The sequence below is a fragment of the Solea senegalensis genome, linkage group LG1 (assembly GCF_019176455.1).
Source record: "Solea senegalensis isolate Sse05_10M linkage group LG1, IFAPA_SoseM_1, whole genome shotgun sequence".
NCBI lineage: Eukaryota > Metazoa > Chordata > Actinopteri > Pleuronectiformes > Soleidae > Solea > Solea senegalensis.
The window spans coordinates 13,519,627-13,531,721 of record NC_058021.1 but is presented as its reverse complement, the minus strand read 5'-3'; the positions used below and the strand labels follow the sequence as shown (position 1 = coordinate 13,531,721).

The following is a 12,095-nucleotide window of genomic DNA, read 5'->3' as shown; positions in this document are numbered from 1 at the left end:
TTGATGTAAGTCATGGGCGTGGACATAATGAAAGGCCTCAGAGCCTTGGATTCCTAACATAAAATGCAAGACAGATTCAGCAAAATACCCAGATGTGTCTCTCCCGAGCTAAAAACAGAGTGGCTGCACACAGTGTTTGAGAAGACAGGCCCATTATATTTGTGCTCATTGTAGTGGCCACACTGTGTCAGACCTCTTCCTCCCACATATTCAGTGGAATAGAGTAATACTCAAGAAATGTCAAAGTGGAGTCACATCTTGCTCATGAAAGACCTCTGTCACATCGTTGTATTGGGCCATATTTGAAAGGCAGTATACGTCATGTGTTATATTGTTATTATCTACTGGGTGTGGCACTGCAATGTTGGGAAATCTAGCCTAGGAAATAGTCTGCATGAAAACAACAGGGAATTAGCCCTCATACCCTACGTTGCTTCCTGTCAGCACACCACACTGTAACGTACTGTAAATGTCTGTATACTAACACCGTGACCGTTTCAGATAAAAGGTTGAAACGAAAGCACAAGTCCAGCTATTATGTCTGAGGCAGGCAAGTTTTCACAGTTTTCACAAGGCACCTGACTCCACCCACACCTCCACTCCCTTTGGATGAGTGCCAGCAGAGAGGCAGGGTGGAGTTGTCAGTGTGAGGTTAGTATTTGGGTGAGACAAGTTATTGGTCTCTCTTGCACTCTCCCTCCCTCTCTCTTTTTTTTTTTTTTGCTGTTTGAATGACGAAACCAATAACATGCTTGAGACTTGGCAATTGTTCCAAAAAAGATTTTTGAATTAAACCCTGGTATTTGTTGCCCAGTCAAAAAGGCCTATTACGTATTTAATTGCAGTGTTTCCCTAAGGCTCTCCTGAGTTCACTGAGGACTCAAGACATATGAACAAGAACCCACGGCCACCACCATCAACACCACCACCTGCCCCAAAACTGCTCTTGTTTTCCCCTAGACTCGTTCTGCTGCATTTCAGGTCAGATTTGAAGGGGGGTGTTGTTGGTAGCAGAGTGATTATGACTGGAACTGTTTCAATCTGTGAAGCCACTGATACTGTCGTGTGTTTTCCCTCTGACTCACAAAGCCAAGTAATCATTGCTTAACCAAAGCAATCACTTCCACAGACAGTTAAAAACAAAACAAAAAAAAACATGGCCCAGGTGTTTAAGAACGACTAAAAGTAAATACATAAATAAACATGACCCCTTTGTAGGAACTAATTGTCCAATTATGAAAGATTAAACTCATACTGTATTTCCTTCCCTACACACCTTTATCCACAGAGTAGTGTTGGGTTCATGGATCACGTCCAGACAAACTCTCACTGTTCCAGCATGCACATTTTTCTCCCCCCCCCCAACCACCACCACCACTCTGTGTTAATCCGTAAAACAAACTCACCAAGTCACACCAGTCCAGTGTGTGCAGCTGGGTGTTTGTAAGAGGTGAACATAGAAAGTGAGGTGTACTTGCCGAGAATTTCACATGTGAATTTGAAGTTTTACAGAGGAGTGGCAGAGTTGGTGTAAAAGGGACCACAGTGCAAGTCAGATAAAATAATAAATAAATAGGTGATAAAGAGGATAAAATAAGAAAAAAATGTATGTTGTGACTGATTCCACTGAGCTTAATTGTCCTTAGTTTTTTTTCTCAATAAAAGTAAATGCATAATATTTCCCATGAGCTGCATTTGTTTATTTCTACTTACACACACTGATCAGCCACCATGTTAAAACAGACAACTGGTTTTAATGGTTTTAAGTGGTTTTACTCTCACTTAAATGAGTGTGGTGGATTTCCTTTAATGGAATAATCATGAACGTAAAAAATTACTTATTTCAAATGATTGCTTTTCATTTGAAAATCCTTTGTAAACATGTTTTTTTTATATGTAACTTCTATTTGATGACATGTTTTGTTTACATTAGTCATTTTTGTTACCTTTGTAATCTATTTTCGTCACATTAGTGCCTCCAGCGTACCTGCAGGGGAGGTGTGAGGTGAGACATTCAGCTGCAACATGCAACGCCATCAATAGGTGTCGCTAAATCCTATGCACTGTACCTTCAGAGTATCGCAATTTTTTGCGATATGTAAAAAAAAAAAGTCTGAATTCTGAGATTAAAGACATAATTCTGACTTTGAAATCTAGAATTATGTCTTTAATCTCAGAATTCTAACTTTAATTTCTCAATCCTGACTTTTTTTTCCTCGGAATTCTGACCTTAATCAGAACTTTCTTTAACTTTCTAACTTTCTTTAGTCTCAGAATTCGGAGAATGTTTTCTCTGAATTCATGCTGTTTTTTTGTTTTATTTATCTAATACTCTTCTGTACAAATGCTCCCATCTTCTTCTTTTATTTAAAAAAAAAAAGTCAAATCTAAACAAAATCTTCCCAAAACATTGTTCCACACACACCCACTGCACAATCATCACACAAAAAAGTGTTAGAATGATGAAGTGATTTGAAGCTTAGTTCACGCCCCCCTCACCCCCACGTATAGAGACTATAAACCGTACACAAGTATCGCCGCTGTTGAAAGTGGACACCACCTCCCTCCTCCTCCTGTTATCAGCAGTAGACTGAGCAATCAAACAGAGGGAGGAACCGCCTCGTTTGTCATAGTTCTCCCTCCTCTGCGAAGGGGTCGAAGTCTACACGGAACAAGCCCACGGCAGACTGCGCACAGAGTCGAACTGAGGAGATAGTCTCTAACTTTCTACTTCGCAGCAGCTCCATGGCTCCACTGCTGAGGTGCAGCGTTTTTACTCTGCTGGCCCTTTTCTTCTTACCATCTGTAAGTAAACTATTCACTGTGTGGTATAAATTCTTCTCCTGTCTGGTTTAGAGTAACGGGAGGGGGGGTTCACAGGTGTGGTTCTCCTCTTCCTTCCCTCCTGACGCTTTGTAGTGAAAAGTTTTGAAGTGTCCACTTTCGTATGACGGGGGGAAAAAAAGTCAAGTAAATATGTCGTCTTACGTGTTTGCTGTCACTTATTGTTTGTGCTGGGAGGTCACGGCACAGAAATCGCTTTATTTCCTCCTCCAGTTACACAGTGTTTCAAATGTCCTCGCAGTTACAAGTAGAGGGCGAGTTGCAATATGGGTAATGCTATTAAAATCGTTACATTTACTTATAAATGTTAAATTGCCAACCTTTCTTCTCTTGTTTTGAAGTTTGAATCTTTACTGATGCAGATTTGTCTGTATCAATAAACATTCAAATGTCTTGTCACGGTGTTTGTTAATGCACCAAAACAAAAACAAAAAGCAAATTCTTTGTTGGTTAAAATTTACTGGCAGTAAAACTGACTCTGGCCTCAAACGTTCATAATGTAACAAGGGGAAAAGAAGTTCAACATAACACAAATCAAAGCAAATGAGCAAAAATAAGGTATCTTAATGACAATAACAATTATATAGTATGAGTTGTAGTATTAATCAGCTTTTCTCCACTCTTGCTTTGTCTGCTTGCAGCCAGTTCCTGTGGGGGCAGAAGGAAACTGGCCGTGGTTACAGAGACACAAAAGAGACTGGATTGTAGCTCCCAGAAAGCTCCAGGAGCGACACGACTACAGGGGCCTGGAGAGTATTGCACGAGTATGTAGCCTAATTCTTGATCTCACGTCATTTAATTGTACAAAATGTTTTTGGGTTTTTGACAGGTACATGTAGCATTTAATGTGTGTCTAAAGAAGGTAAGGCTAATTGGTGACGTAATGTGATTAATGAAAGCCTAGCAGTGAATGAGTACGTGTGAGAACAGCTCCCTCAGACACTGGCAAGCTCCCACGATCATAATAATTTAGATCATACCCTTGATGGGTCGTCTTTGTTCAGGTGTTTAGACTAACACACCTGCTACACACCCAACTGTTAGATGTTCTAAAACTTATCTCGTTCCATATCTCCGGTAGTAACGAAGACGATCGCACAAACAATTTACATGCCAATAACAGCTTATTCTTATCATAATTGAGACTTTGCTCGATCCAATATCTTTGCCATTGTGTCGTATAGAATACTGTTCAGAACAGAAATATCTTACATTAAAAATGTATGTAATATGAAGGTAACATGCCCTGATCAGGTGGATTGACTTTGTGCTTCTGTTTGTGTTTCAGATTCGATCCGATAAGGAGTATGACAGGGCGATATTTTATTATATATCAGGGCCTGGTGTTGACCAGCCACCCATTGGAGTATTTTCCATCAATCAGAACAGTGGCTATGTGAAAATCCATTCCATTCTAGACCGAGAGGAGAGATCCTTCTATGTGGTAACGGCATTTAAGAAAACTGTTCTTAAAACATTGTCCATTTATACTCATATAATTAAGTTATACAGGGTAAATAACTGGTGATATCTTTTATCGTAGTTAAAAGGTTCGGCAAAATTCAGTGACGGGACCTTTGCTGAGAAGGACATTGACCTCAAAATAGAAGTGTTGGACGTTAATGACAACGCGCCGGTCATTCAAACACAGCAAATTGGATATGTCAACGAATCAAGTGTAGCAGGTAATATGAGACACCTATGGTGAGGACAAGAGCCTTCTCACCTGCAATTTGTCGCCTTTATTTTTATTTTTTTTACTTTGTCGAATTCTAGGTACTCTGGTTATGAAAGTGATAGCTACCGATGCCGATCAAGCGAACACGCCCCACACTAAAATCTTCTACAGGCTCGATGAGGAATGTGTCAAAGAAGGAATGTTCTTCATCAACTCTGACACTGGAGAGATCCGGGTTAAAAAGAACACTCTGGACAGGGAGGTGAGGCATACTGGCCACACGGTGGGTGTAGTGGTTAGCACTCTTGCCCAGTCTCTGCATGGAGTGTGCATGTTCTTCCCGTGTGTTTGTGGGTTTTCTCTGGGTTCTCCGGTTTCTTCCCATATTTCAAGAACATGCAGATTTAGGGATTAAATTGGACACTCTAAATTGACCATGAGTGTGCGAGTGAATGGTTGTTTGTCTCCGTGTGGCCCTGTGATGGTGAGTGAGTGAGTACCAGTACCTGTGATTTTCCTGCTCAAACGTGTCAAAATCACAGCTTTACCAGCAGCTGGGTCACAGCCAGTGAGAAGAAGGGTTGTGTACAATATTTAAGCAAATAAGAGGACATTTTCCAAAAAAAAAAAAAGATTGATTCTTATTTATTTTTGTAGACAAAAGACTCATACAAGCTGACTGTCATAGCCTCTGACATGAATGGACAGTCTGGAGGGAATTCAGGAACTGGTGAAGTTGAGATAAAACTTCTGGACATAAATGACAATATTGCAGTACTGGAAAAAGAAACGGTGGGTGTGACATGATTGCCAAAACTTCTTCTTTTTTTTCAACTGTCTGGCATCGTCATTATTCATGTGTATTGTTTTTATTTTGCAGTATGAAGGTAGTGTGGAGGAGAACACTGTTAATGTGGAAGTAATGAGAGTCAAAGCCACTGACATGGATCTGATTCACACTGAAAACTGGGAGGCTGTCTATCAAATAGTTACAGGGAATGAGGCGGGCTATTTCACTATCACTACAGATCGCAAGACCAACGAGGGAATTATCATGATTAAGAAGGTACAAAAAAAAACATAACTTTTTTACAATTTAAGGAAGCAGTAAACTCAATTATTATGAAAGCTAATGTGAACTGCATGTCCTGTGTTTAATCCTTGATTCTACAGGCCCTGGACTATGAGGAAATAAAGGTCCTCAATTTGGGTGTGATTGTTACCAACAAAGCCAAATACAATTTTGGTAGTATGCACACGGAAAGCTCATCAATAGTACCCAGACCCTACCCCGTGACCATCAATGTGGTCAATCAGAAGGAGGGTCCCCGTTTTCAACCAAGTGTCAAAGTTGTGACTATCTCTGAGGACATGACGGTCACCTCCATCAACAAAGTCATCACCACTTATGCTGCAATTGACAGTGACACAATGAAGACGGCCACCAACGTTCGGTACAGCCGCTTACAATAGTAAAATAAGTATTATTAAAGCCATATTGCTTTGTGTCTCTGAATTTAAATCCTTTGCCCTTGCATTTGATTTTCCATACTCTCAGGTATGTAAAACTCATAGATGAAGACAACTGGTTGATTATTGACCAGAAGACGGCAGATATCAAGCTGAACAAATTGCCCGACAGAGAGTCCAAGTTCTTGATTAATGGAACATATTATGCCAAAATTATATGCATCACCAATGGTGAGTTTTAAAAAAAAATAAAAAAATAAATGTGAGTCACAAACTCTATATGGTGTTGAAAAGGTTCAAACTAATGAGATTTTTCTCTTATCTCTCTTTTCACATTCAGACACTCCCGCAAAAACTGCCACAGGCACCGTTGCCATTCAGGTGGAGGACTTCAATGATCACTGTCCAAAGCTAACAGCTACGACTCAGACAATGTGCCTTCACGATAAAGTCATCTACGTCACAGCGGTGGATGAAGACGAGTTCCCCAATTCGGCACCGTTTGAGTTCTCTGTGATCGATGGAAGCGACAAGGGGAAATGGACAGTGGAGCATCACAATGGTAAGACGGATGTCAACTATACATATATATATCTATTTTGCAAAGTGGAAGCTTCTACCTTCTGCAAGTACATTACATTTTAAGACATAGGAAGTGTTAACATTCAAGCATGATTAATGGGTCTGATCCCTCCTTAGAAACTAGTGCCATTCTACGAGACCAAGTCAACTTGTGGCCAGGCATCTACCAAGTGAGACTGGAGGTCAAGGATCAGCAAGGGATTTCATGTGGTGATGCGCAGGTGGTGGACGTAACCGTGTGCAATTGCCTAAAAGACACTAAAGCCTGTGTTGCGCGTAGTACATCGACGACAGGTCTTGGAGTTGGAGGTGTCCTGCTTCTGCTCCTGGGACTGCTGTTGCTGCTCTGTGAGTCAATTATTAATTATTCCTCTTCCACCCGGTTGGTTCTTTTTGATCATAATCTTAAATTTCCAGTGCAAGATTGCCTCACCCGTCATGTTGTAGCACGCTAAGAGAGGTGTCATGAAGCAATGAGTTTTTTTGAAAGCGGCAGATCATGGCAACAGTGTGCATTACATCTTTTTTTTTATAAATGAATGAAAGAAATTGATTCATGACTTATTTTGATCCCATCAGCATACTGTAATATTTTTATTTATTTCATGATGTATTGCCAACCGTATATTACTTTTCAGTGGTGCCCCTGCTGCTGTTATTCTGCCTGTGTGGTGGTGCTGCTGCTGGAGACTTCAAACCAATTCCCTTTGATACGAAACAACAGCTGATCTCATATCACACTGAGGGACAAGGAGAAGACAAGGTGGTTTAGAACAAACAATGATCATTTTTAAAGTTAGATATATGTGATTTTAGTCTGAGAAAATTGCCTAGAGGCCGCGTTGCTGACTGAATCTTCCCATTTTCCCATAGGAAGTTCCTCTTCTTCAAATCCCAGTTGAGGTTGATGGTGGAATCAATACCCAGGACATCAACAAATTCACGGGCAAGGGGCGATTTGACGGAATGACTGAAGTAGGTGGAGGAGGCTTTGGCAACGTCATAAATATATCCACTCTGACTGAAGAGGAGTTGCACCGGTACAACCTTTACAAAATGTTGTTGGCTGAGCAAGAGGGGATGAAAGGGGGACAAGAATACCATTTCTCCCAATACAGTGGTGGGCTTTTTGATGGAATGGCTCTGTCTGAACAGTTCCTTGGAGAGTACTATTCAAGAGTGAGTATCGTATTTTAAACCCCCAGATTAGACTGACGTTTCATGGTTACATTATATTCATTGACAGAGGGTAGAGTGTGTCATTTGTATCATACAAAATGTCTGTGTTGTTGGAATAGAAGTCAAAACAATTTGTGTTCTGTGTGTTTTTGCAGAAGTCCAACCATGCTGCAGAACAATCTGAGCAGAAGGATGCGCTGTTGGTCTATGACTACGAGGGTCAAGAGTCCTTGGCAGGTTCTGTAGGTTGCTGCAGCCTTCTTGAGAATGAGAATGATCTTGCCTTCCTCAATGACCTTGGGCCTAAATTCAAGACTTTGGCAGAGATTTGTCATGGATCATCCATAGCAGCTGAGGTTGATTTCCCCACAAACAAACCCTTGTCTCCTGTCAGGCCAAGCACACACACACATGTCCATACTCACTCAGAAAGAATCAGGGACAGGGACAGTGTCAATGTCAATACTTTTGACACCTCCAATGTAGCATCTGGGTCCTCCACTATTGTCAAGGAGGAGCGAATTACTGAGAGATCCCATGGTTCTGCCACTCTTCCCAAAGTGCATGTCCAGGACAAGATATTGATTCCTAATCAGACCATGCTCGTACAGCAGCCAACCATGTACTATGCTGCGACACCCATGTATGTAGTTGAGCCCCAGTCCAACATTCTGCTTATGGGGGGCACACAGCAGCAAGCAGTGGGTCAAATAGGCCATGTTGGGCTAGGTCAGGGGCTAGTGCAGGTCAGTGGTGTCCAAGGTTCTCAGGGTATGGTCCTTGTAGACAGGCATGTAGGAATGGATGGAGTCACAGGGAAGGTGGCACAAGGCCTTTCACAAGGATCTGTCTCCAGGTCCAGAAAGGTGGTGGTGGTGGAAAATGGGTCCTCAGGTGTAGAGCAAGGTGGGCACTTGGCACAGGGATTTGTTACGACAGCACAGGGGTCTGCGGGGCAGGTTTTTGAGGTCAGAGGTCCAAGTTTTTCAGTGAGTTCATCTGGTCCGACGGAGTCAACTGAGGACTTTTCAGTGACAACCACACCCAGGCTGCAAGGAAGCCAAAAACTGGTTGTGCAACGTAAAAAGGTGTCTGTCACTGAGAGAACTGTTGACTCTAATACAAGAGCATAAAGCTTTGCTATGGTTAGCTTGTACACAATTTGTTTGATGTATACTGAAACCTTCAGTATGCTAAAAAAAAAATACTCCATATTATGAAATAGAATTCTTGATACAGATATAGTGGATGGCTTGTGGAATTGTGTTGTGGTGAATGGATAGGTTAATCTGCTTTACCTCTTACTTGTGATACCTCTCGCTAGCGCGCTACTGCTGATAGTAAATATATGGGTGGTGTTAACAGCAGGATTGTCATGGCCATGACAGGCATTCTATTTCTGTACCTTTGGTTGTTTATATCAAAGTGTCATTTTTGATAAAGCATTGCCAACATTAGCTAGACGTGTATATGTTATAGCACTGGTGTAAAGTATAGTACAACTGGAGGAATCAGCAGGCATTATATGACCTCATTTGTGTTCCTGAGAATGATCAGTTAGTTAGTACCAATTGACAGTCTATTTACATTTGCATAGCTTCATCGTGACAGCAGCCAAACTAAACAGAACCAAACCCGTCAGACCTACAGGGTGTATATATTTTCTTATTAAATAAGAACTGCCACCCACGCTCTGAATCACAAATATGTAAGTCTACATTAATCAAGTCAAATCAGCAAGACAAAGGCAACCTTTGGACTGTTTTTTCGCACCAACCAATCATGACTGCATCACATCCACGCCCCAGGAAGAACAAACAGGGAGTGAAACTCGAAACATAGTATGCACTAGTGAATGATCTCAACGCTATTTTCGTAATGTAATAGTGTTAAATGAAAATTCTCATTAAAATAGTAGGGAGAAAAAAAAATAGTAACCTAATAGTTTAGACAAAGATAAAAACAGAGCTTCTCCACTTACTATGATTTTCAAAATGTCTGTTAGTATATTTGTGGAAATATTTGTGGCTTTTTGTCGTGCCATGAACTGCATAGAATATAGCGAAATGCAATTTGTACTGTAAATGTGTTGAAAGCACATCAAGGTTAGATGAGAATGTTTGTATTGCTTTGCAGTTATAATAGGCAAGATCACTCAAATTATATAATTGCACTCTACAGAACGTTATGATGTGTTTTCTATTGAAAATAAGATGAGTTAAATTTAAATGATGCAAGTGCCAAGGCTGTTAATTATTTTTTACAAATGTATATTGTGGCATAGTTGATCACAGGTAGATTTTTATTTTTATGTTTTTTTTATTGTGTGAACCACTATCATCATTTGGGTATGTGGATGGGAGAAGTACCATGGTATATTGTTTGCTATTAATACAATGCATACGTAATGTGTTTCCGTCTGAAGTTTCATGTGTGTTTGTGTGTGTGTTACTTTAGAGCACTACTAAAACCTTACCTTTAGAGTGAAGATTTTTTATTTGTAAGTTTTGATTCTCCTATCCTTAATAAAATCAAAGTTGAATCAAAGTTTATTGGCCCACTTATTTATGATTTCTGGCAATTTTGATTTTTATTAGATCATATAGGAGCATGATAATGAAATATAGATAATTGCAGAACATATTGATGGTGATTTATTAATGTTTTATCTATGTATTAGAAAGGTGCACAACTGTTTGGATTGACGCTCATGTGATGCACTTGGTTTTCTACACAACATAGCTGACGCAGCACCCACCTTTTGCATGATATTATGTTTTAAAATGCACTTTTTGAAAGTATATATCAGGGCTAACTATTAAATGTGTATACCTTCACTATTCTAACAATTCTAACTATTCTTTTTAACCTGGAAAAGGTTCATTTGTGCTTTGGGTAAAGAAAGAAAGTAGAAATTCAGGTTTCATCTGTGGATTAAGGTCAAAATAGTTAACTTGAATGGTAATGGCACCCAGTACTAATTTAATCACAACTTGTTTCTTTTTTTTTGACTTGCATTCAGGAATTTAACTGATACCACAGGGTAATGATTGTACTTATACTGCTGTTACCTGCAAGAAGACAATTGCCATAGTTGTCTGACAACCAGTTATGCAAGGCACCAGATTGTGTGGTGTTGACACTGCACACACTTGGATTGAAGTGTGCTATTTGAAAAGCCTTGGAGACGCCTATGTTTTTACTACAGTGTAGTTCTGAATCATGAATACAATGGCCATAGTCAGAAAAAAGTGAATTGGCATTCTCTTTTTCGTAGTATTTCTACAGAGCAGGTGCCTGCTTTTGTTATCTCAGCTGTCACTTAAGTGTGTCCTTGTGGGCTTATGCAGAATGGAGTTTCAGTTACAAGTTAATAATGACCCCAGAACCCAGCAGGGACTGCTTCTTTTTAAAATTATTAAAAAGCAAATGTAAATTTGAGAGATTTACTTGTACATGTTCAGACAGTATAACTCCACTTACATACATTCTCCTATTCAGCTCCCAGGTGAGCTCTCCAGAGGTTTGTTATTATTCAAACCAGTCAGCCTTATTGACTCAACAGTATCAATCACCTTTTCTTTTCCAAATTCCTGTCTTGACAGCAAACAATATTTTCCATTTCTCATACGACGAAATACCAAGGTATGACTTTGTACTTTGTACAGCAAACTATACTATGACATTTTGGACGACATACTATACTATGACTATTTTGTAAGATTTTGGACGACATACTAAACTAAGAATCTTTTGAGTAATTTTAGACGACATACTAAAGTATGACTTTTTTGTCACATTTTGGATGACATACTATACTATGACTTTTTTGTCACATTTTAGACGACATACTATACTATGACTCCCTGCAATGGACTGGCGAACTGTCCAGGGTGTACCCCGCCTATCGCCCGATGTAGCTTGGATTGGCACAGCACCCCCGCGACCCTCTGGTGGAGGATAAAGCGGTAGATGATGACTGACTATACTATGACATTTTTCACATTTTGGACGACATACTATACTATGACTTTTTGTCACATTTTGGACGACATACTATACTATGACTTTTCTATCATATTTTGGACGACATACTATACTATGACTTTTCTATCATATTTTGGACGACATACTTTACTATGACTTTTTTGTCAAATTTTGGATGACATACTATACTATGACTTTTATGTCATGTCGTCCAAAATTACTCAAAAAAGTCATAGTATAGTATGTCGTCCAAAATGTGACAAAAAAGTCATAGTATAGTATGTCGTCCAAAATTACTCAGAATAGTCATAGTATAGTATGCCGTCCAAAATGTGACAATAAAGTCATAGTATAG

The 12,095-nt window shown here is 39.8% G+C and overlaps 1 protein-coding gene across 1 annotated transcript; it reads left to right on the top strand.

Annotated features, from left to right (window-relative positions):
- Window positions 1-2,629: 2,629 nt before the first annotated feature.
- On the top strand, window positions 2,630-10,300 carry LOC122778666 (desmoglein-2-like). Its single transcript, XM_044040740.1, has 14 exons — window positions 2,630-2,805; window positions 3,486-3,608; window positions 4,133-4,288; window positions 4,388-4,529; window positions 4,621-4,784; window positions 5,180-5,314; window positions 5,403-5,588; window positions 5,696-5,976; window positions 6,081-6,223; window positions 6,333-6,554; window positions 6,692-6,922; window positions 7,213-7,337; window positions 7,448-7,753; window positions 7,909-10,300. The coding sequence occupies exons 1-14, from the start codon at window positions 2,746-2,748 to the stop codon at window positions 8,884-8,886; spliced, it is 3,252 nt and encodes a 1,083-aa protein (XP_043896675.1). The 5' UTR covers window positions 2,630-2,745; the 3' UTR covers window positions 8,887-10,300.
- Window positions 10,301-12,095: the final 1,795 nt, after the last annotated feature.

Excerpts from the sequence above, each read along its gene's own strand:
- LOC122778666 (XM_044040740.1), top strand. The coding sequence starts at position 2,746 with ATGGCTCCACTGCTGAGGTGCAGCGTTTTTACTCTGCTGGCCCTTTTC. Across the intron at positions 4,289-4,387 it reads AGGAGAGATCCTTCTATGTG|TTAAAAGGTTCGGCAAAATT; the intron begins GTAACGGCATTT and ends CTTTTATCGTAG. Across the intron at positions 5,977-6,080 it reads AAGACGGCCACCAACGTTCG|GTATGTAAAACTCATAGATG; the intron begins GTACAGCCGCTT and ends CCATACTCTCAG.